Genomic DNA, 19,563 nt, shown 5'->3' with positions numbered 1-19,563 from the left:
AAACCTGATGTCCCTGCAGTAAGGGGACTTTGACACCATCCTGCCCACGGCTCCTTAGTCTCAGGGCATGGGGATGAGAACTATGATTCCCTGAGACTTGGGGCCGACCCTGCACCTGGGCAAGGTCTAGTCCTGCCATCATTCCGGACAACCCACTTAACTTCCAACCACTTGCGGTCACAGTGCATCCAATTCCAGGTCACTTCTCTGCTGACGGGTTTCAGGGCGCATCAGAATGCCTCCGGAGCTTGCTAAATAGATGCAGGTGGTCAGCTGTTGGAGCCACACTGAGATGAGACTTCCCTTTCATCCAGAGGTGTCTGTGTGAGAACACCGGAGATAATCCACCTCCAGACGTCCTCCTCTCTGCTGCTCCAGGTTTTACAAAGTGCCTTCATGTGAATGAGCTCACTTTGTTCCTTGTAGTGATTCTGTGACATTTAATGGATGTGGCTCCCCTAAAAAACTATGACTTGCCCAAGGTCAGACAGCTAGTTAAAGCAGAGCTGGGATCCCACCCCCCACCTTCTTACTCTATGCACGTCTACTAACTCAAACGGGTCTATCAGACTGGCCCACTGGAACCCGAGAGAGCACTGTGCACTGTCCCAGGGAAGAGAGCGGACAGTGTGCCGTGTGAGGGGTGGGGCTGTGGCCAGCACTATAGCAGCAATCACTGAGCACTTTGGGGAGGGAGTGCCCAAATCTCCCCTGGGACTAGTGTTTGAAGGAATAGGCTTCTTATTGGTCCCCTTTGCTAAGTTAAGCAGAGCTCTTGGCTGGGAGACCAAGTGCTCAGACCTCACCTATGCCTCTTCAGGCCAGAGGAGGTGACAGGGGTGCCACTCAGCCCCTGGCAGAACCACTCCAGCCCAGATCCAGCCTTGCCGTGCTTTCTGTGGGTTTCCTTCAGACTCCTCTCCCTGCAGTCTTATTAGTCAAGGGAAGTCTCAGGTGGGAGAGCTGTGCCCCCCCCCAGTTGGGGTACCTCTGCCCAGGGTCTTCACAGGGCCTGGACGTGGTAGGTGGACTGAGGACTCTAGTAAGAAGTAGGACAGGGACTACCATCAAAAAGCAAAGCCTGAAGCTAACGCATGTGATGAATGTGAGGAGTGCGGATGCAAACTTAGCCACAGCTCAATGTGCCGTGGGTGGGTTACCCCCATTTCCAGTGTCCGGTTCCCTAAGCTGTTGAGAGAGAGGGCCTCACTAGCTCACCCCTGATGTCTTCCCTGACACTGACCTTCAATGTGTAATTGCTGCCTGGTTCAGATTATTTGCCATTTGGCAACTGATAGACAATTGAATTGTTTATTATTACTTGCTCTTTCTTACAATCCATGCTTTAGAGAAATGGTAACAATGGAGAACTGGAATGACCAATATTTGGTAGACACCATCATACTGTCCTCCAAACGGGGCTGTCCCAATTTATACTCCCTAACTGTGCAAGAGGCCCTACTGCCCACATTCCTCTGTATCAGTAGGGGTTCCCTAGAGAAACGGGAAAGTGGGGAGAGAGAGATTGAGATTTTTAAGGAATTCATCCATGCGATTGTGAAGTCTGGCAAGTTCGAAATCCTGCTAGGCTGGCAGCATAGGCAAAAGCTGGTTTTACAGTCATGAGTCTGAAGTCTGTAGAGCAGGCCAGCAGCTGCAAATTCAGACAGGATTTCTACATTAGTCTTGAGGCAGAATTCCTTCTCTTTCAAAACCTTAGTTTTTGCTCTTACAGCCTTCAGTTGATTGGATGAGTCTCACTCAAACTGTCAAGGATAATATTGGAGTCGATTGATTGTAGATGTTAATCACATCTATACCATACCTTCCCAGCAACATCTAGACTAGTATGAGACCAAACAGCTGAGCATCAGAGCCTAGCCAAGCTGACACACAAAATTAACCATCACCTGCCATCCATTGATATTACCAGAAAGTGCCATTTGACCGTGAGAAATAATAAAGCATTCCAGAGTTTAGTCTCAGGTATCAACTATCGACTCTAACCAGGTAACAGCTGTGCTGGTTGTTTCTTGCTTGACTCCCCTGTCCTTAGCCCATTCATTCTTCACCCTCCTCTGCCTGTGCCCCTGGACACCAACCTCTGGGTCGGCCCCTCCGGGCTCTCACACCTCTGGCACCCAGGATCCAGGACAAGACGGGAGGCTTCAGGAACGTGCTCCCCGCTCCCTGCTCCCTCAGCCTCACACCTCTGGCACCCAGGATCCAGGACAAGACGGGAGGCTTCAGGAACGTGCTCCCCACTCCCCGCTCCCTGCTCCCTCAGCCTCACACCTCCGGCACCCAGGATCCAGGACAAGACGGGAGGCTTCAGGAACGTGCTCCCCGCTCCCTGCTCCCTCAGCCTCACACCTCCGGCATGGCTTCCCTCCCCCAAGGCTCCAGACCTCCCTGAGCTCCCAGGTGACTACTCCACCCCTTGCATGTTCAGCTCTAATCTCTCCGTGTCACTAGTCTGCTTCCCTCAGCTCTGCTAGCGCCTCTGTGAGTAAGCAATATGTTCACTAAAGACACTCCAAGTTGAGTTGGTCCTGTTTCCTTGCAAACACCTTGACTGATGACAACAGCGGTCCCAGCTGGGGACCCAGAAGCATGAACAGTGGAAGGGAAGGGCCAAAGCGAGGTGGGAAGCACAGTGTCCCTTGACAGGAAGAAGGTCCCCACCACAGGGCGCTTCGAGCCAGCACAGGACAGAAGGCATATCACAGACTACCTTGGGACCTAGGCCTGTGAAGCCTCTGGGGAGGAGTAGCACCCACACCCCCTGAGGCGACCGGCTCCGTGTGAGGGCCCTGGCTCCCGTGTCATAATGGGAGCATGTCCCGACTCCTGAGCAGGGAGAGACGGGATGAAGTGACAGTGCACTCAGGGCTCCCTTTCCTCCTACATCACAGGAAGCAGAAGCATCTTTACCTTCGTCCAGGCCTGCCTTTCAGAATTGCCTCCTGTCATAATGGTGGGGGAAGTGTCCCTTCTCCCCTGGCCCTGGCCCTGGCCCCAGGGCTCTGAATCCTAGCTCCTCTCCCTTTCTCTCTGAAGAAATTGTCCTCTCTCTTCTTCTCTCTCTCTCTCTCTCTCTTTTTTTTTTTTTTTTTCTGTATTTTGTATTTTTCTGAAGCTGGAAATGTGGAGAGACAGTCAGACAGACTCCTGCATGCGCCCGACCGGGATCCACCCGGCACGCCCACCAGGGGCGACGCTCTGCCCACCAGGGGGTGATGCTCTGCCCCTCTGGGGCTTCGCTCTGCCGTGACCAGAGCCACTCTAGCGCCTGGGGCAGAGGCCAAGGAGCCATCCCCAGCGCCCGGGCCATCTTTGCTCCAATGGAGCCTTGGCTGCGGGAGGGGAAGAGAGAGACAGAGAGGAAGGGGGGGGGGGTGGAGAAGCAAATGGGCACTTCTCCTATGTGCCCTGGCCGGGAATCGAACCCGGTTCCCCCGCACGCCAGGCCGTTTCTTTACCGCTGAGCCAACCGGCCAGGGCTCTCTTCTTCTCTCTTTACTGCCTTCTTCCCAGCAGCCCTGAAAATATTTAAATCTTTTCCATCTAAAATAAATTACACCTCAAATCCAAGCCCCTCTCTACCTTAACCCTATTTGTCCCTGTTCCTTCACTGTGAGACTTCTTACCAGAGTCCTCCACCTCCCCAGAAATTCCATATCTACAATCTGTAACAAATCATCGGTTTCTAAAACCAGCAAACTATCCCCACCTCGGGCAGGCAGGGTCAGTGTCCTCCCGTACAAATCTCATCCTCTCACATGTACTCTCCACCTCTGTGCCCTGTGTCCCGCCGGCTCCCGTGCTACACGCCTTCCTGCCATCTGCTGTTCCCTCAGCTTGGATGACTTCTGTTCACTCTCAACTCCTGCCTCCTTGCTGGGCATCTCTGCTTACAGGCCCCTTCCTCTAAGAAGCCTTTCCTGAGGCCCATGGCCAGGTCTGAGTAAGGCATGCCCTGCAGCAGGCCTCCCAGCTCCTTCTATTCCCCAGTTAGAGCACAGGATACACTGAGAGGGACTCGCCTTTTCACTGGTCTGCAAACATCACCAGACAGCGAGCTTCCTGAGGGCAGGGACAGTGCCTGGTTTCCATTCCATTTCCAGCTCCTAACCCTGTAAGTAGGCCCTGTGGGTACTCAATACATGTTCTGAATGAATGGACAGACAAGTTACCTCTGACCTCCTACATGTGGGGGCGTAGGATTGGTGTGTAGCTCAGAAGCAGTGTGGGAAAGAGGACATTTTAAGCAGCAGAGCTGTCAAGCAATAGAACGGACATCCCAACAGGGCTGGGCCTATTGTCACTGTATTGACTGAGCCAAGGCTGGCTGACTCCAACCAGGGTTCCGTGGTAAAATCTGGTCTTTGTTGGAGAGTGTGGACTACGAAACCCAACAGAATTCTGAAGCTAAAGCTCATTATCTCCAGCTTGCCTGAAAATGGAGCCCTTACCTGTGATTGCCTCAGTGATGGCTAGGCTCTCCCTGCTGGACGGTGGTGAGACTGACTGCTTCCAGAGACCTGCAGGTAGGGATGCTTAAGTCAGGGTCACACACCTCCATCGTCACAAGAGGGCGCCTTGGGCTTAGACTAGCCCTGAACATATAGGTGAACCAAGAGACTTACCTGGTCTCAGGGAGGCCTGGAGAGCCAGAAAAGGGCTGACTGAGGCATAGCTCTGCTGAAGGTACAGTCAGAGTGGCCAGACCCAATGGTCAAAAAAGTTTATTCAAAAACAGAGTTGTGCCTGACCTGTGGTGGCGCAGTGGATAAAGCATCAACCTGGAACACTGAGGTTGCTGCTTCAAAACTCTGGGCTTGCCTGGTCAAGGCACATTTGGGAGTTGATGCTTCCTGCTCCTCCCTCCTCTTCTCTTGCTCTCTTTCTAGCTAGCTATCTCTATCTATATCTCCTTTCTAAAAGGAATAAAGTCTTTTAAAAAAATTTTTTTTAAAGAGTTGTTATGTTGTTTTAAAATTAAATACGTATTTCTATTATCTACTATTTGGAAACTTCATGTGCAAGCTAGGCAATGAGCTGTGTGTATCCCCCCGAGACATGAGTGAAGGTGAGTACTGGGTGTGGTGGACTGTCTGGGTTTGGCGGCTCAGCCTTAGGCATATCAGAGGCAGGGAACAAATAACTCTATATCCTGACTCCCATGTCCTCTTCAGTCTAACCCACCAAAATAGTTGCTTTATCCTGGTTCCCAGAGCACCTGTTTCTTTATCATGCTGACAGTAACCCCCCTGCCCCTATTCTGCAACACTTCTCCTGGAAATGGTGCCATAAGATTGACTCTGAGGTATTCATTGTCAAGAGCGCTAGGAGTTCTCCCTGGCCTCTACCTTGTCTCCATCAGCCTTTGTGAGTAGCCTGAGCTTGGGTTCGTTCCCTATAGGTGCCCCAAGGCAGAGAGCTGACCCCACCACACAACCCCACACTCTAGAACCTACGGTCCACCTGGCAGACAGAAGAAGCTAGAAGGGACTTGTTGCTTGGTGGCCTTCCAGGACGCCTTGATCTCCACCCTTTTCCCAGCTCTGACAACTCAATCCAACCAACCTGACAGGAAATGAGAATGAGCAGCAGGGTCTGTAGCCAAGAAGCCCACTTTTCTTTGCTTAGGTGGGAAAAAGGGTCAAGTGTTCCTCACTCCCCTGAGTACCTTTTTCAGGATATAGATCATTTCTAGCAATGTGTCTGGAATGGGAAGCTTGAGTCCTGGAAATTTCTAGAAATGGGGTCTGGGGAGCTAGTGGCTTTCTAGATGTGTAGCCAAGAGGCTCAGATGATACCCCTAAAAGACCAGGAGGACCTGGGGAGGTGTCCAAGTTGATCACAGTTTAGAGAACACAGCATCCTGGAGTAAGGCTTTGGTTACTCCCTGAAAAAGTCCTCCAGCTGTTGAGAGAGGGTGAGGGTAAGAGAGGCAGGGAAGATCATTTGCATTTTATTTGCATATGGCTCTTTTGATGTCCAAAGGCACTGAAATTTCCTGTCTTTGCTTCTTTCAACCTTTCTTTCTAATGTTTCTTTCTAACTTCCAAGCATCCCCATCCCTCTCTTTTTCCCCACAGTTTTTCCTCTCCCAGGCTAAACACAGACATGGAGTATTAGGCTTAGGAAACTGGCACTTTCCCACCATCTCTCATCTGCCCAGAACTCAAGAAGCTGATATCATGGAGACTGAATGATGGGAAGGAGGGAGGGATAAAGGGGTTTTCTGAATTCCTGTTCCAGTTAATCTAGTTGAAATTTTCATCAACCAAGTCAGAGAGAGAAGGATTAAAAATGGTCCAACCCTGCCCCTTGCCCCATACACAGGTAAGAGCACGAGGAGGAGCAGAGAGTGGAAGGGTCTTGTTCTGTCATTACTTGCCATGTGACCTTAGGCAAGTCCTTTCCCCTTGGACTTCTTGTTCTTCCTATCAATGATATTTAGGTTCCTTCCACCTCAAGTTATAAGATCATGGAAGGGAAAAGCGAAAGGGAGACAACTTCAGGCACTGAAGACAAAATTAAAAGCACCAGCTTTGGCCTGACCAGGCGGTGGCACAGTGGATAGAGCGTCGGACTAGGATGTGGAAGACCCAGGTTTGAGACCCTGAGGTCGCCACCTTGAGCGCGGGCTCATCTGATTTGAGCAAAGCTCACCAGCTTGGACCCAAGGTCGCAGGCTTGAGCAAGGGGTTACTTGGTCTGCTGAAGGCCGTTAAGAAACATATGAGAAAGCAATCAATGAACAACTAAGGTGTCGCAATGAAAAACTGATGATTGATACTCCTCATCTCTCTTCATTCCCGTCTCTCTGTCCCTATCTATCCCTCTCTCTGACTCTCTCTCTGTCTCTGAAAAAATAAAAATAAAAAAGAATTTTTTTAAAGCACCAGATTTAGAGTTGCGTGGACCTGGTCTAAATCCCAGCTCTGTCATTTACTGGCTGCATTAACCTCCCTGAACCTTAGTTTTCTCTATAAAAGGAGCCTAAAAAATAGGTTGTTCAAGTTGTGCTGGCTAAATAATAAAGAGTATGTCCAGCATGTAGTATTTTTCCTGGCATATAGCAAAGCACGCAATCAATATATAATGAAAGATGAATAGAGGAATGAGTAAATGAATGAAGGCAAGGTAATGTCGGCCACCCTCCTATCCTCCCACCTATGTCTGGAACCCAAAGCTATGCTTCCAACTGTGAATCTCCAAGGTCCCATCTCAGTCCCAATGGGCACCATCCCCAAGACCTCCACCCCACTCCCATCCCTAGGATCCCAGAATCCTAGGCCCCTGGAGCTGGAAGGCCCTTGGTAATCATCAGGTACATGCAGCCCTGGCTCCTGGGAAATTAAAGCCCAGAGAAACAATGTAACTTTGCACATGGAAAAAAGAAACAGGTCCCAGAGAATCAGACCTTCTGTGCACCCAGCCATGCAAATGCTATACAGATAGAGATGTGGAAGTCAGAAGCACACAGTGGTATATAAACTATGTACGTACAGGCATTTTCCTAGATGATGGCAGTGGAAGCACAATTGTAGATAAGAAATGGACCTCAGGGAAGGAGGCTGAGCCTGAAGTGCAGGGAAGGGAGAGGAGAAAGAAGAGGATGGAAGGACATCTGAGTGTTCTGAGTGGGGTTCCTCGGATTCACTCATCGTCCAAGAAGCCTTGATCGAACTCTTCCCCTCAGCCAGAAGAATGCCCCTTCTTTTTTCCCCAGAGTTTTGGAAGAGAAGCCAATGTAACTGGAAAAGGATGGTTTGTATGGACCTAAAGATGCTCTTATTGAGCACTTCCTGTTCTTCTGGAGCTACTGAGTCCTTTTTGATCCCTATTGTGTACTCAGCACTGTGCTTAATGCTGCAGGGGCACCAATCACTTACCAACCAGGAGGTAGGATAAGCAATGTCTCACAGAACCCACTACAAGGGATATAAGGAACATTGAGGTGTTATGGTAATTTAGTAAAAGATCAGATCACTTCCAACTTCAGAAAAAAAGGTGGTCTTTGAATTGTGCAGAGAGGGAGCAAAGCACAGTTCTTTAGAACAGGGACCCTGATACTTTGTAACATTGGGCAAACTCCACTCACTACACCTCATTTGTCCCATCTGTAAAATAGAAATAATAACAGTCCAATTTACGAGTAGTGAGGACTAAACAAGATGGATGCTTTTAAATGTTAGTATATAGCCTGACCAGGCAGTGGCACAGTGGATAGAGTGTCGGACTGGGATGCAGAGGGCCCAGGTTTGAAACCCCAAGGTTGCCGGCTTGAGTGCGGGCTCATCTCATCCGGTTTGAGCAAGGCTCACCAGCTTAAGCCCAAGGTCACTGGCTTGAGCAAGGGGTCACTTGGTCTGCTGTAGCCCCCCGGTCAAGGTACATATGAGAAAGCAATCAATAAACAACTAAGGTGCTGCAGCAAAGAATTGATGCTTCTCATCTCTCTCCCTTCCTGTCTGTGTGTCCCTATCTGTCCCTCTCTCTGTCAAAAAAATAAAAAATGTTAGTATAGTGCCTTGCACATAGTGAAAGTTCAGTAAATGCTGGATATTAAAATTGGGATTATTGGGGTGGATGGTGGGTGGACGGATATACCAGGTAGAAAAAACATTGTAAACAATGCATAGAGGCAGAAAATCCCAGGACCTGTTCTGTGAGCAGGAAATAGTTTTGAGACTAAGGTAGGTTGATAGGGAGACCAGTCTGCAAAGAAAGGACCTGCTCTCCCGTCAGTACATGGCTTTCTGTGCTTGCAAGACAGGTGACCCTTGTCCTTGGGTGACCTAAAGAGTGGAGGAGAAGGGGGAGACTCAGATCTATGATGGGTGCTGCAAAGAGCACCAGAGTGGGAGTCCAGAGACCTGAATACACCTATGCTTGGTGTGGCACTAGAGAATTGTGTAACTTTGTCACCTCCCAGTTCTGTTGATGAGGGAGGCAGCTGTCCCCACAACCCCTCACATTGGTAAATAACTTTCACATCATCCTGTCATAGAGCCTCAGAGCCACCTGGGACCTAGATGGGGCAGGCAAAGGGCAGTGTCTTCACTTGGAAAATGTAATAATAAGCTATGCCCCATCTAGGTCCCAGGATGTTGCCAAGATTCATGGGGGCTGGTGAGGTTGACCACGTGCTAACTCCATACAGAGAGGTGCCAGTTAGGATTTGTACCTGCCTCATTTTACAGATGAGTAAAATGATTTCAAGGAAGTGAAAAACCTTCTTTCATGCCATACTGCTGGTAAATGGTTGAGAGTTAGGATTCCAAAACCAGATTCTTTCTGGTATACCCCATGGTATACCCCACGGCTTCTCCACGCACTCCAGGCTCCTGCAGCGCTTACACTCGGGCGTCTATCCAGACGGAAGCTCGGCCCCCCTGGGTAATCCTCCAGGGGTTCCTAAAAAGGCGAGCCAAACCTGGAGTCTGGGTCGCTGCGGGCGAGGTAGAGAGAAGCCTCCAAGTTGGGCTGAGGCATCCAGGTGTTCCGCAGGGTCAGGACCTAGCCCGGCAGCACCCCCCAGGCCCCTGGCTCCTCGTATGCAAATCACTGCTTTGCATGGGCCGGGGGCCAAGCGCGGGCCCTTGCCAGGGGGCGTGGCCGGCGGCCCCCGCCCCGCGCAGCGCAGCGTGCTCACCTGGGGCAGTGGCAATCCTGGCCCCGCGGAGTGTGGCCTGGGCGGGAGAAACTGAGCGTGCGACGGCGACAGCGACGGCTCCGGCAGCTGCGTCCACCGCGACAGCGGCTGGGGGCGGGAGAAAGGAGACCCTGGCTTCGCAGGGGGCCAGGCTGGGGCCCACACGAGGAGCCTGGGGGGGCGCTGGCTTTGGCCCCGCCTGGGGCAGGATGGTGAATCTGGAACTTATGCATACAGGTGAGGGAGGAGAAAGTGAGTTCTGACAGGTGTCAGTGCGCGCGGGAAGGGCCAAAGCAGAGGTCCACCATTCTTGGGGGGTCTTAATTCCTGGCGGCCAGGAGAGGGCAGTGTGGATAGCTGGTCACCAAGGGGCGGATGGGGTGGGGGTGGGGGGGTGGGATCTTGGCAAAGAATGAAGGAGGGGGCTAGGGGGTTGGGAAGGTGAGAGGGCTTCCACCGCCTCCAAACTGGAGAGTGGTGGATATATGGGACTGAACTGTTGTGTCTCATTGAAGTAGCTCTCTTCGCCGATTCTACAAGCTTGGCTCACTCACTCAGCCAGGGGTGTGGACCTGGGAGTGTATAAGGGAGGAAAATACATGTATCCACATGTTAAGTGTTTGGTGTCCTGGGCATCTATGTGTAGTGGAGACAAAGTGGGAATCTGTAAGGTCTGGGGTGGGCTTTGGGGGGACTAGGAGTAGTGAATGGGGCCAGGCAATTACAGAAGCTTATCTGGGGCAGGTGCCATTCGACTATGTACTGATTAGAGCTTGTGAAAGCAGGTGTCCATGTGTATCAGAGATATGTCTGGCTGTCCCCATACAAGTTGGGAGAGGTGGTGGAGCAGACCCACTGTGTGATGGTGTGCCCACTACCACATGTTCTATAGGTCTCGGCAATGCTATAGGCTCAGTGTATGGGGTGTGGGGAGTGGGAGAGTCTGTGTGCAGGTACTGGAACCCCATAGCAGGCGCAGCTTGCACAGGGGCCTGTGGAATAGGTTCTTTCATCTTTGTGTCTAAGAAGGGGTGGTGAGAGACACACTCTTTGTGCTGTGTCCCATGGATTTAGATACCAAGCCCTCCTTTCCTCAGGGGTGAGAGTCTAGGAAATGGAAAAACTTATCCAGGAGTCAGTTTCTCCTGCATGAATGGTATGTGGGCATGGAGAGAACCAAGGGCCCTCCATTCACCCTCCTTCCGCAGCTAGGTTACGGCAGGAGCTACTACTTCTGAAAAACTGGGCCTGGTATTAGGGTAGGCTTTCTGGAAATCTGAGGACCTGAACAGAGAACAGTCTCAAGGTAAAGAAAGCTAAAACTAATTTGACCATTTCAAACCAGTAATTTGGTTCTCAAAGGAGGCAGTACCCAATAACCTCTATCTGGGATTTCAGCACTGTGTACAGGAATTTTGGTACCTGCTCTCCTTTCTGAAGGAGCAGGCAGGAAAAGTGAGGGGTAGCTGTTTTCCCAACTCACTCCAAGGAGCAGAACAAGCTTGAGGCTTTGGCCTTTCCTAAGCCCTCTGATCCTGAAAACAAGCAGTAGTGGGTGCACACACAGCCCTGGAGTACATGATTCTCCAGACACAGAGAGGTGTTGACTCTGAGTGGACACCTAGGTGCCAGGACCTGCCAAGAAGGGCTAGGTGAGGCCAAAGGAACTATCCAACTGTTGTCATTCAATGTTTGGGGGAAATCTGTTTCCAGACCTGGTGGCATCAACACGGGCCTGGGCATACCTGGGCCAGATCCCCTGTTCTCCTTCCTTCATGTTCCACCAAGAAGACCTTGGTTTGAATGGGAGCAAGAATTCAGAAAGGTGGGCCCCAGCAGCAAGGTCTTTAGGGCCCAGATCAGAGATGTCCTGGGGTTTTTCACCTCCTTGTATGAAGGCTTCTGCTCTGGGAAGTGGGGGGAGTGGGTCACTGGGGCAGCAGGGAAGCAGTGTGGAGGCTAAGAGGATCTAGCAGAACAGAGAAGAGAGTGAGGTTGACATTATAGGGTCACCCCCCCCCCATGCCTTGTTATTAGAGGAAGCTCTAGGCTGATGCTTCTCAGAAGCCCAGACACCAGTCCTTTCCCTGTGGGTTCCAGCCACAAAGCAGGGGACTGAGATAAATCTAAGGTGGAGATAACTCCTGGGGTAGGGTCTCCATCCACCTTGACTGGGGGACAAGTCATCTCTCTACATTTACTTGCTGCCCTTCCCCCCAGCCCACTGCTTCGGTCTGTCTCCCCCCAGGGTTGTCTGGGCCCCTCTGTGGTGCTTGGCTCCCCCTCAGTGGTGCCTCAGAGGGCTTTCCCTGGTTGGGCCTTACTGTGGAGTCTCTCCAGCTGGAACTCCACTGCAGGGTTCTCTCTGCTGGGTCGTCTCTGTGGGCCTTTCAGGTTATGTTCTCTTTGTAGGGTCTGTCGGTGTAGGCCCCACTGTGGGGTCTGTGAGGAAGGGTCCCTCTGTGGGGTGTCTAATTATGGGTGCGTCTCTAGAGTCTCTCAGTCCAGGATCCTGTTGGTGGAAATTTGGTTTTGGGGGTCCTATTTTTCCCCTCACAGTAATCCTATAAAGAATCAGTACTTCCCCTGTGAATTCCAAGTCCTAGGCTCTTGGGGACTCCTCAGTTAACTTAATGAAACAGTTTGGGTGGTGGGAGGATGGGGAGAAGGAGCTCTAGGACACAAAGTGGGTCTAGGACCACCCACTCAGACAGCTCCATGAGCACTGTAGCCCGAGTGAGTCCACCTTCTGCTCCGCTAACCTGGGTGTACGTTATGACCGGGTCTGCCTGGGCCTCAGTAGTTTGTACATAATAGAGCATCTTTCTTGTGGGAGCAGGAACACCTGAGCAGTCATGAGGTCACCAGACATGGGAGGGCCCCAGCCATGGAGAGCCTCCTCCCTCCCAGGCCAGAAATGGGCAGGGGGGTAGATAAGAGACAGACAGACAGACAGGAAAGGAGAGAAGTGAGAGGAAAACAGTAAAAAGCCCGCCAGAGGGGGACACCTGGCAGGCCCCAGGCATCTCTTTTGCTGCCCTTTTCACCGTGAGCTGTTCCTCATCAGGGGTTGGGAAGAGGGGTCAAGTCTCACAGACTGATACCAGTCCAAACTCAGAAATTCCATTTGGGTTGGAAGGCCTTATTGTGAGAGGAAGTGGATTTCTTCTTGAAGAAGAGAAGTCCCCTGCAGAGAAGAGAGGAAGCCATAGTGACTCAGAAGAAGAAATACTGAGTCCCTTAAATTCCCTCTGGTGGAAATGCCCCCACCAGCAGGTATGTGAGGGAGAGGTCAGGAGGGAACTCCAGTCCCTTCCAAAGCAATCAAGATGGACCATAGGAAAGAGGGGTGGACCCTCTGCTTTCCCTGTAGATACTGGGCCCAGGGAGTCCCAGACAGTGTGGACACTCAGCCTGCAGCCTGGGGGAAATGCTGCCCCTTGGACTTGGCTCCTGCATGCTCACACACATATCCCTGTTCACAGATATATAAGGAGGGCTGCTCCTGGGTCACACCAAAGTGCAGGGAGGGGCAAGGCCAGCTGCCAACACATTGCCCCAGCTTTAGAGTGTGTGGGGGTGCCAGTGAAGCCGATGAAAGTCTGTGTCTGGTATCTAGGCTCTTACACAGAGCAGCTGAGCCTCCCCAGGGAAGGGAGTGATGGCAAAGAGCCTACTTAGTTGCAACTAAGATAAGAGACATGGCCTCACCCTACACCTCTCTTGCTTACCCCTGCAAATGCTGTCTGACAGGCAAAGGGTTATGGCGTCTCAGGGAGTTTCGGTGTTGGCCCATGCTTAGGCTGAGACCCAAGAGCTCGTCCCACCCATCAGCCTCAGTCTCCTACCCAACAGGAACAGGTTCTCAGTATCTTAGCATCCTATGGGACTGAGATGAGCTTTTACAGATTATTTTAACCTACCCCTCCATTCATGCTCAATCCAGAAGTGTTGGTGTGGCTTCTAAAATGGGCCCATCAGATGAGGAGATGTCCTGGCAGAGTGTAGGACCTTCGATTCCTTCCAAAGTTATTTCTAGATATGATTGGGACCACCTTTTAGGCTCATTGAAAAGATGAGTGAGGTGGCTTTTGGGTATATTTCAGGCAATGTGGGGGATGGATGTTGGAAGAGTTTGGGTTGAAGGCATGGCTTAGCTGAAAAGTTACCCTTCTTAAATGTCAGAAGTCTGAAATAAGCTGACTCAAAGAATCAGGTCATCATCCCAGCCTTATTGCATCTTAAACTCTTCCTGTCCTCATGAGCATTTTTTTTTTCTATGAAGTCAGAATTTGGAGAATGCCAATGGTTTCCCAGGTAAAGGACAAATTATAATAGTGCAGAGACAGAAAATAAAGCTGTTGTACTAGAAGAAGGGGACTAACATCAAAACACAAGTATCTGTTTAGTTAATGTGGTTATCACAAGCTACTTTGTGCCAAGCAGTTTTCTTTACTTTTATTTTTTTAATTAAAAAATTTTTATTGATTTTTAGAGAGAGAGAGAGAGAGGAAAGGAGTCACTAATTTGTTCTTCCACTTATTTATGCATTCATTGGTGGTTCATGCATGTGCCCTGACCAGAGATCGAACTCACAACCTTGGTGTGTCAGGATGACATTTCAATCAACTGAGCATTGGCCAGGGTCCAGGCAATTTTTATTCACTATTTTATTTGCTTATCACAATAAGTGAGAAGTAGTTTCATTCTCTTTTTTTTTTTTAGTTGAGAAAACTGAGGTTCAAATATGTAGCCAGAGTCCCCCAGCTAGTTAGCAATGGCACTGGAATTAAAACCAGGCATGTCTGCCACCAAAACCCATGCTCTGATTTTCAGGCACTATTAAAGCAGATGTTAAAATCACCAAAGGGTGAACTCTCCCCTTCCACATCTTTCTAGCAGTTGCTGCCGAAGAAACCCTATGGGAAAGTGGGAGCGGAGCACGGCGGGGTTAGCCCCTGCCCAGCTCCAGGGATAGTGCTTACAGATGGGATGAAGCAAAGGCTATTTTCCATTGGTATGAAGGTGAGCCATCACAGAAGACCTCCGCAGATGTGTTGAGGGGGCACACTAGTTAGTCTGCATATTCATGCATGATAGACTATCCAGAAATGTTCAAAGTGCAACAGGAAGGACTTAGACTCCAGAAACGCCCTCCTAAATGCAGTACACTGGGAGCGGTGGCAGAGTGTGGTTACAGGATCTCCCCTGAGGCCTGTGACCATGCAGGACAGTGGGGAGGGCGGTGGAGGGCTGAGGATGGCTGTACGGAGCTCCAAGTAAAATTTACCTGGAGTTGTCACTTTGGCAGGTCTCAAAAACATCACTCAACCCACAGTGGCACCCCAGGTTGCTTACTCCCTCCTCTGCTTCTGGGGTATTCTAAGGGCTGGAGAACCTCTGGACTCCCCATTTCTGTCTTGCTTGGCAGGGAAGTCACCCCTCCTACCCTGTAGTCCAGGCGTCCCCAAACTACAGCCGGCAGGCCACATGCGGCCCCCTGAGGCCATTTATCCGGCCCCCTGCTGCACTTCCGAAAGGGGCACCTCTTTCATTGGTGGTCAGTGAGAGGAGCACTGTATGTGGTGGCCCTCCAACGGTCTGAGGGACAGTGAACTGGCCCCCTGTGTAAAAAGTTTGGGGACCCCTGCTCACTGCATCCCCAGTGGCTACAATTTAAATTTATGTCAGAGCCATACACATTATCCCCCCCCCCAAATAATAAGTAGGTTTCTCCCCACTTTCCCAGGAGCCGAGGTCCACCCTTTTGCCTCATCCTGATCATCTCCAGACCTCTGGGTGGCCAACTGCCTGATTATCTCATGCAAATTAAGTCTACCTGCTTAACTGGGATTGGCTGGTAAGCCGGTTATGCAAATTAGATCACCAAGACTATCTGGTTCAAAAGAGTTAAATTGCTGCCCTAGAGAAGAGGGTGGGGGTGAGGGTCAACATGATTTGTATAAAATATTCTTGTCCTTAAGGTTTCAGTATTTGGGTGGTTTGATGAGGAGAGTAGTTGAAAGAGTGAGTTAGTTCAAATTGCTTCTTCTCTCTTCTGACTCTGGAAGACTTAGAGGCCTCTTAGTGGTGGGTAAATCTTTAGTTTGTTGAAATGAAGCAAGGCACAGAGACCAAGCCCACAGCACTTTGGGGCTGAGATGGGCCTTGCGTAGGTCTCTTTCTGCAGGGCTCTGAGCCACCTGCCATCCCTTCTTCACTGAGTATGTTGGACGTCTAGGAGAGAAGGTAAGGGTCCCCAAAGAACAGAAACTCCTAGGAGAACCACAGAGAAGCTAGGGTTTGATGCCTATAGAGTGGGCCGCTGGCCTCTGAGAACCAGAGAGCTGAGGCAGAAGTGGAGAAGAAACGTGAGCAGGTGAAGCCTTGGTTCAAGCGTTCTCTTACCTTCCAGAGTAGAGTTATTCTGGGGGAAGGAGGAAAGACAGATATTGCTTATGCTACTTTAAAAAGTAAAATAAATCCCCCAAATCCAAAAGGAAGTGAGGATTAAGGCTGGAAAGCATTCTTCCCCACCCCCAATATACCCCTCTCCTTGTTAAAGTTTTACCAACTGAGCCTGGTGACAGAAGGAAATGGCAGTGAAAGGTGCAAAGAGTGAGAGACCTGCAGTGCATGGGAGGAAGGGGGAAAGGAAGGCACGGGGATGGGGCAAGCATGAGAGGAGGGGACATGTGCCTAGAGCTTATGAATATTCTAGTTGTTGTCTGTTCAGGAATCAGGAATCTGAAATCTGACGGTGGTTGTAATTACACATTCACCTTTGCTATTTAGTTAAACCCCATATGTCATAACAAGAAAAAATGTTACCTGTTATTAAACTCGGTTGTGTTTTCCCTGCAGATATCAAGATGAGTGGGGATGTAGCGGATTCCACAGATGCATGCAGTTCTCTCAGCCAGGTGGAGACAGGTAAGGGTTGTCTATTCTGGGAAATGGGACAGAAAAAGCTGGTGAAAAGGAGTTCTTGGAGATCTTCAAACAATGTGGTATCTCTTCTCGTTTGCTTTTTTAGCCAATCAGACCCAAATGTAGGGTCCTATGAATCCCTGGAGACCTGGGATATGACCCTGGAACCTTTGAACAATATATATCATCTAGAGTGGAACAAAACCTCTGGAACTAGTTAGAAATGGGCCATATCCTTAAAAACAAAACAAGAAAATTTAGGGAGGAGATTCACTTCTTGATGAGTCATTCCAACAACCCTAAAAGCAGCAGGTTGTGTTCCCAGCTGCTACTGACTGACAAAAGTCAGCACCTGTCTTTATAGATGGGGACTAGAGCCTTCTAACACCTGGTTTTTCAATAGTCCTATTCAAGGAGCTAACCAAAGACACCCATGTGCAAGTGTTTCTCTTACAAATTATATGCATGTGGGTGGTAAACAGACTCAGAGGGGAAGGATTGGTGTCTGTAGATGACTTTGCTTTGTGAAGAAGAAAAAGGGGACAGGGAAGAATTGAGAAGAAAGTTTCATACCTATCTACTTTTAACTCCATAGTCCAACCCTTGCTTTGAAAGCTCTATATAATTAAAAATAACTTAAAGAAAGATGAGTATAAATTGTAACACACCAAATAACTTTAATAGCATCCCAATAATACCTCAATTAGTCTTTTATCTGGATCATTGGTGGAGACAATAGACATTAGAAGTGGAAAAGAATCGATGTCCCCCAGAGCTAACATCTTTTTTTCCAGGTCTAGTTCCATTCTTGAAGCTCAAGACTTGGGATGAGGAACAAAATAATTGAGGTCTTGGGGAGTAAGGCTTCTGCAGGATACATTTACCATAACCTTTCTGCCCCCAATTTCAGATTGAAACATTGTCTATTTGCACAGGTAGAGCCATGGGCTCCCTACTTAGCTTTATGTATAAGGACAGCTGAACTAAGGGAATGGGAGCCAGTTGTACCCATTTTGCAATTGTTTTATTAGCTGAGTATATTTTCCTGAGGTTCTGTGGAGTGGGACACCTATTCTTCCTGGCTGAGAAGAAAACTCTCTCCAACATCAAGAACTAGAGCAAGGCTTAAAAATCAGTCCAGCAGGAGACTGATATACATAGTCTCACCTCTGATACTCTGTTCTAGAGAAAAATCAGAGTCCAGAGCCAGGATTCAGGAGAAGTTGGGTCATCCTTTCCTGGCTGGCTGGAGCTCACTTTCTTCACCTGGACTAGCTATATTTCCCCAAGTACATGGGGACACAGCTAAGAAAGTATCCATGTGGGAAGAAGACCACACTCAGCAGGCTGACTCTCGTGCTCAGTTATTAGTTACGTGACCAAGTCAGGTTAACCGTCTTGGGGATAAGAAGGAGCTACACAGGATCCCGAAAGGTAAACCAAGAGAGGGAGAGGGTTCAGATCCTGGGTTAGGATTGGGAAGGTTAAGGTTTTATTGACAATCTGAGCAAGTTCTGGTCTCCTATCTGGGAGCATGGGAGCTATGTACAGACTAGGTTGAAGGAGAAAGAAGCCAAGCATAAACTGGGACTTTTGGAATCTGACTGTCATCCCAGGGTTACTGCCAATTCAATATGTGACTTTAGACCAGCTGCTTTGTCTCCTTGGGAGGCAAGAACAGATGACCTTTGAAGATTGCAGTTAGAACCGAACAGACCTGGGGTAAAAATCACAGCTCTGCTGCTTACTGGTTGTGTGATCTGATAAGGTAATATAGCCCTGTCTCTTCTGTAAAGGGGGACAATTAATGAAGTTAATATAGCCCTGTCTCTTCTGTAAAGGGGGACAATGAATGAAGTTAATATAGCCCTGTCTCTTCTGTAAAGGGGGACAATTAATGCATGTCTTTGAGAGTGGGCTGGGGGCTGAGATTATGTGTAAAGGCCTTAGCGCAGTGCTTGGCACATGGCAGCTATGATCATCACTACCTCTAATGGCACCATTAGGATTCTGTGATTCTGTCATATACTGCTAGTGCTTTGGGGCTGCAGGTAGCTGGGGTGCCCTTATCCCCTTCATTCAGGCCAGTGGGTGAGGCCAGTGGGTCAGCTCCAGAGATTGGTTCTTTTCCTTTCGTCATTCAGTAAAGAATTCTGTATGGCTCCTTGACTCCAGGGAGACCGTGAAGTCCATGCTGACTGGAACTTTTCCATCCCTACTCTTTCACTTGCAGGGGCTCAGCTCAGTGGCTGGTAGCATCCATACTCAGGTGATAATCAAATTACTGCATGTTTTTAAGGGCAAGAAAAAAGAGGTAGCCAATTAAAGTAACCAAACTTCCTGGAAAGTCATTCTGACTCATTTTTTACAGAGGAGAGCTTATTATGAGTCACAATGGTTATCAACTTGGTTTAATGACTTTCTTTGGATTTTTAAAAGGCAGATTCCTCTTCCCAGCAGTGCATGAATTAAGGGATGGTTTGTGTCTGGGTTTAAAGGAACTATAAACAAAGGTGACATAAAAAGCCCCGGCTCCCTGAGAGCACCCTCTATATTATGTGAAATCCCCAAAAGGCACAAGTTGGGGGGGCTGGGAAAAGGAGGTGATTTTTCCCATCCACACTGGCCCAGACTGCAAAAGAGAGCATTCTCCGGGTTGGTAGAGACCTGGCAGGTCTTTCCCTTCCTTTCTGCCTATCTGTAGTCAAGGCATGGTTGAGGGGAAACCGCTCAAGGCCGCAGAGTATGAGCACTAAGAACCAGAGGAGGCGCTCAATCCCACCGTTCAGAGGACGAGAGCAAAGCTGTTTCTAGATTTCTGTACCATCAGCTTTTCTCGCGTTCCTTTTACTTCCCTGCCTGTTGTTACTTTTCCTTCGTTTTGGAGGCTGACAGCATTCTTTTGTTAATTGAGTGGTTGATAAGGATATACCCAACACACATTTCAAAAGCCCCCAGCTGTG

At 49.4% G+C, this 19,563-nt stretch overlaps 1 protein-coding gene across 5 annotated transcripts in view; it reads left to right on the top strand.

The window, feature by feature from the left end:
* Positions 1 to 9,702: 9,702 nt before the first annotated feature.
* POU2F3 (POU class 2 homeobox 3) overlaps positions 9,703 to 19,563 on the top strand; it is an 89,060-nt gene continuing 79,199 nt past the window's right edge. For 3 of the 5 annotated variants that reach the window (XM_066371656.1, XM_066371653.1, XM_066371655.1), the window contains exons 1-2: positions 9,703 to 9,907; positions 16,535 to 16,603. In XM_066371656.1, coding sequence (XP_066227753.1) covers positions 16,571 to 16,603 — 33 coding nt within the window. In that variant the 5' untranslated portion in view covers positions 9,703 to 9,907; positions 16,535 to 16,570. Of the gene's footprint in view, positions 9,908 to 15,707; positions 15,920 to 16,534; positions 16,604 to 19,563 lie in introns of those variants that run through there. The other 2 variants (XM_066371657.1, XM_066371654.1) reach the window with 1 other exon arrangement.

The sequence above is a fragment of the Saccopteryx leptura genome, chromosome 1 (assembly GCF_036850995.1).
Source record: "Saccopteryx leptura isolate mSacLep1 chromosome 1, mSacLep1_pri_phased_curated, whole genome shotgun sequence".
Taxonomy (NCBI): domain Eukaryota; kingdom Metazoa; phylum Chordata; class Mammalia; order Chiroptera; family Emballonuridae; genus Saccopteryx; species Saccopteryx leptura.
Note: the sequence above shows the minus strand (reverse complement) of the source record. Positions and strands in the feature narration are given on the sequence as shown.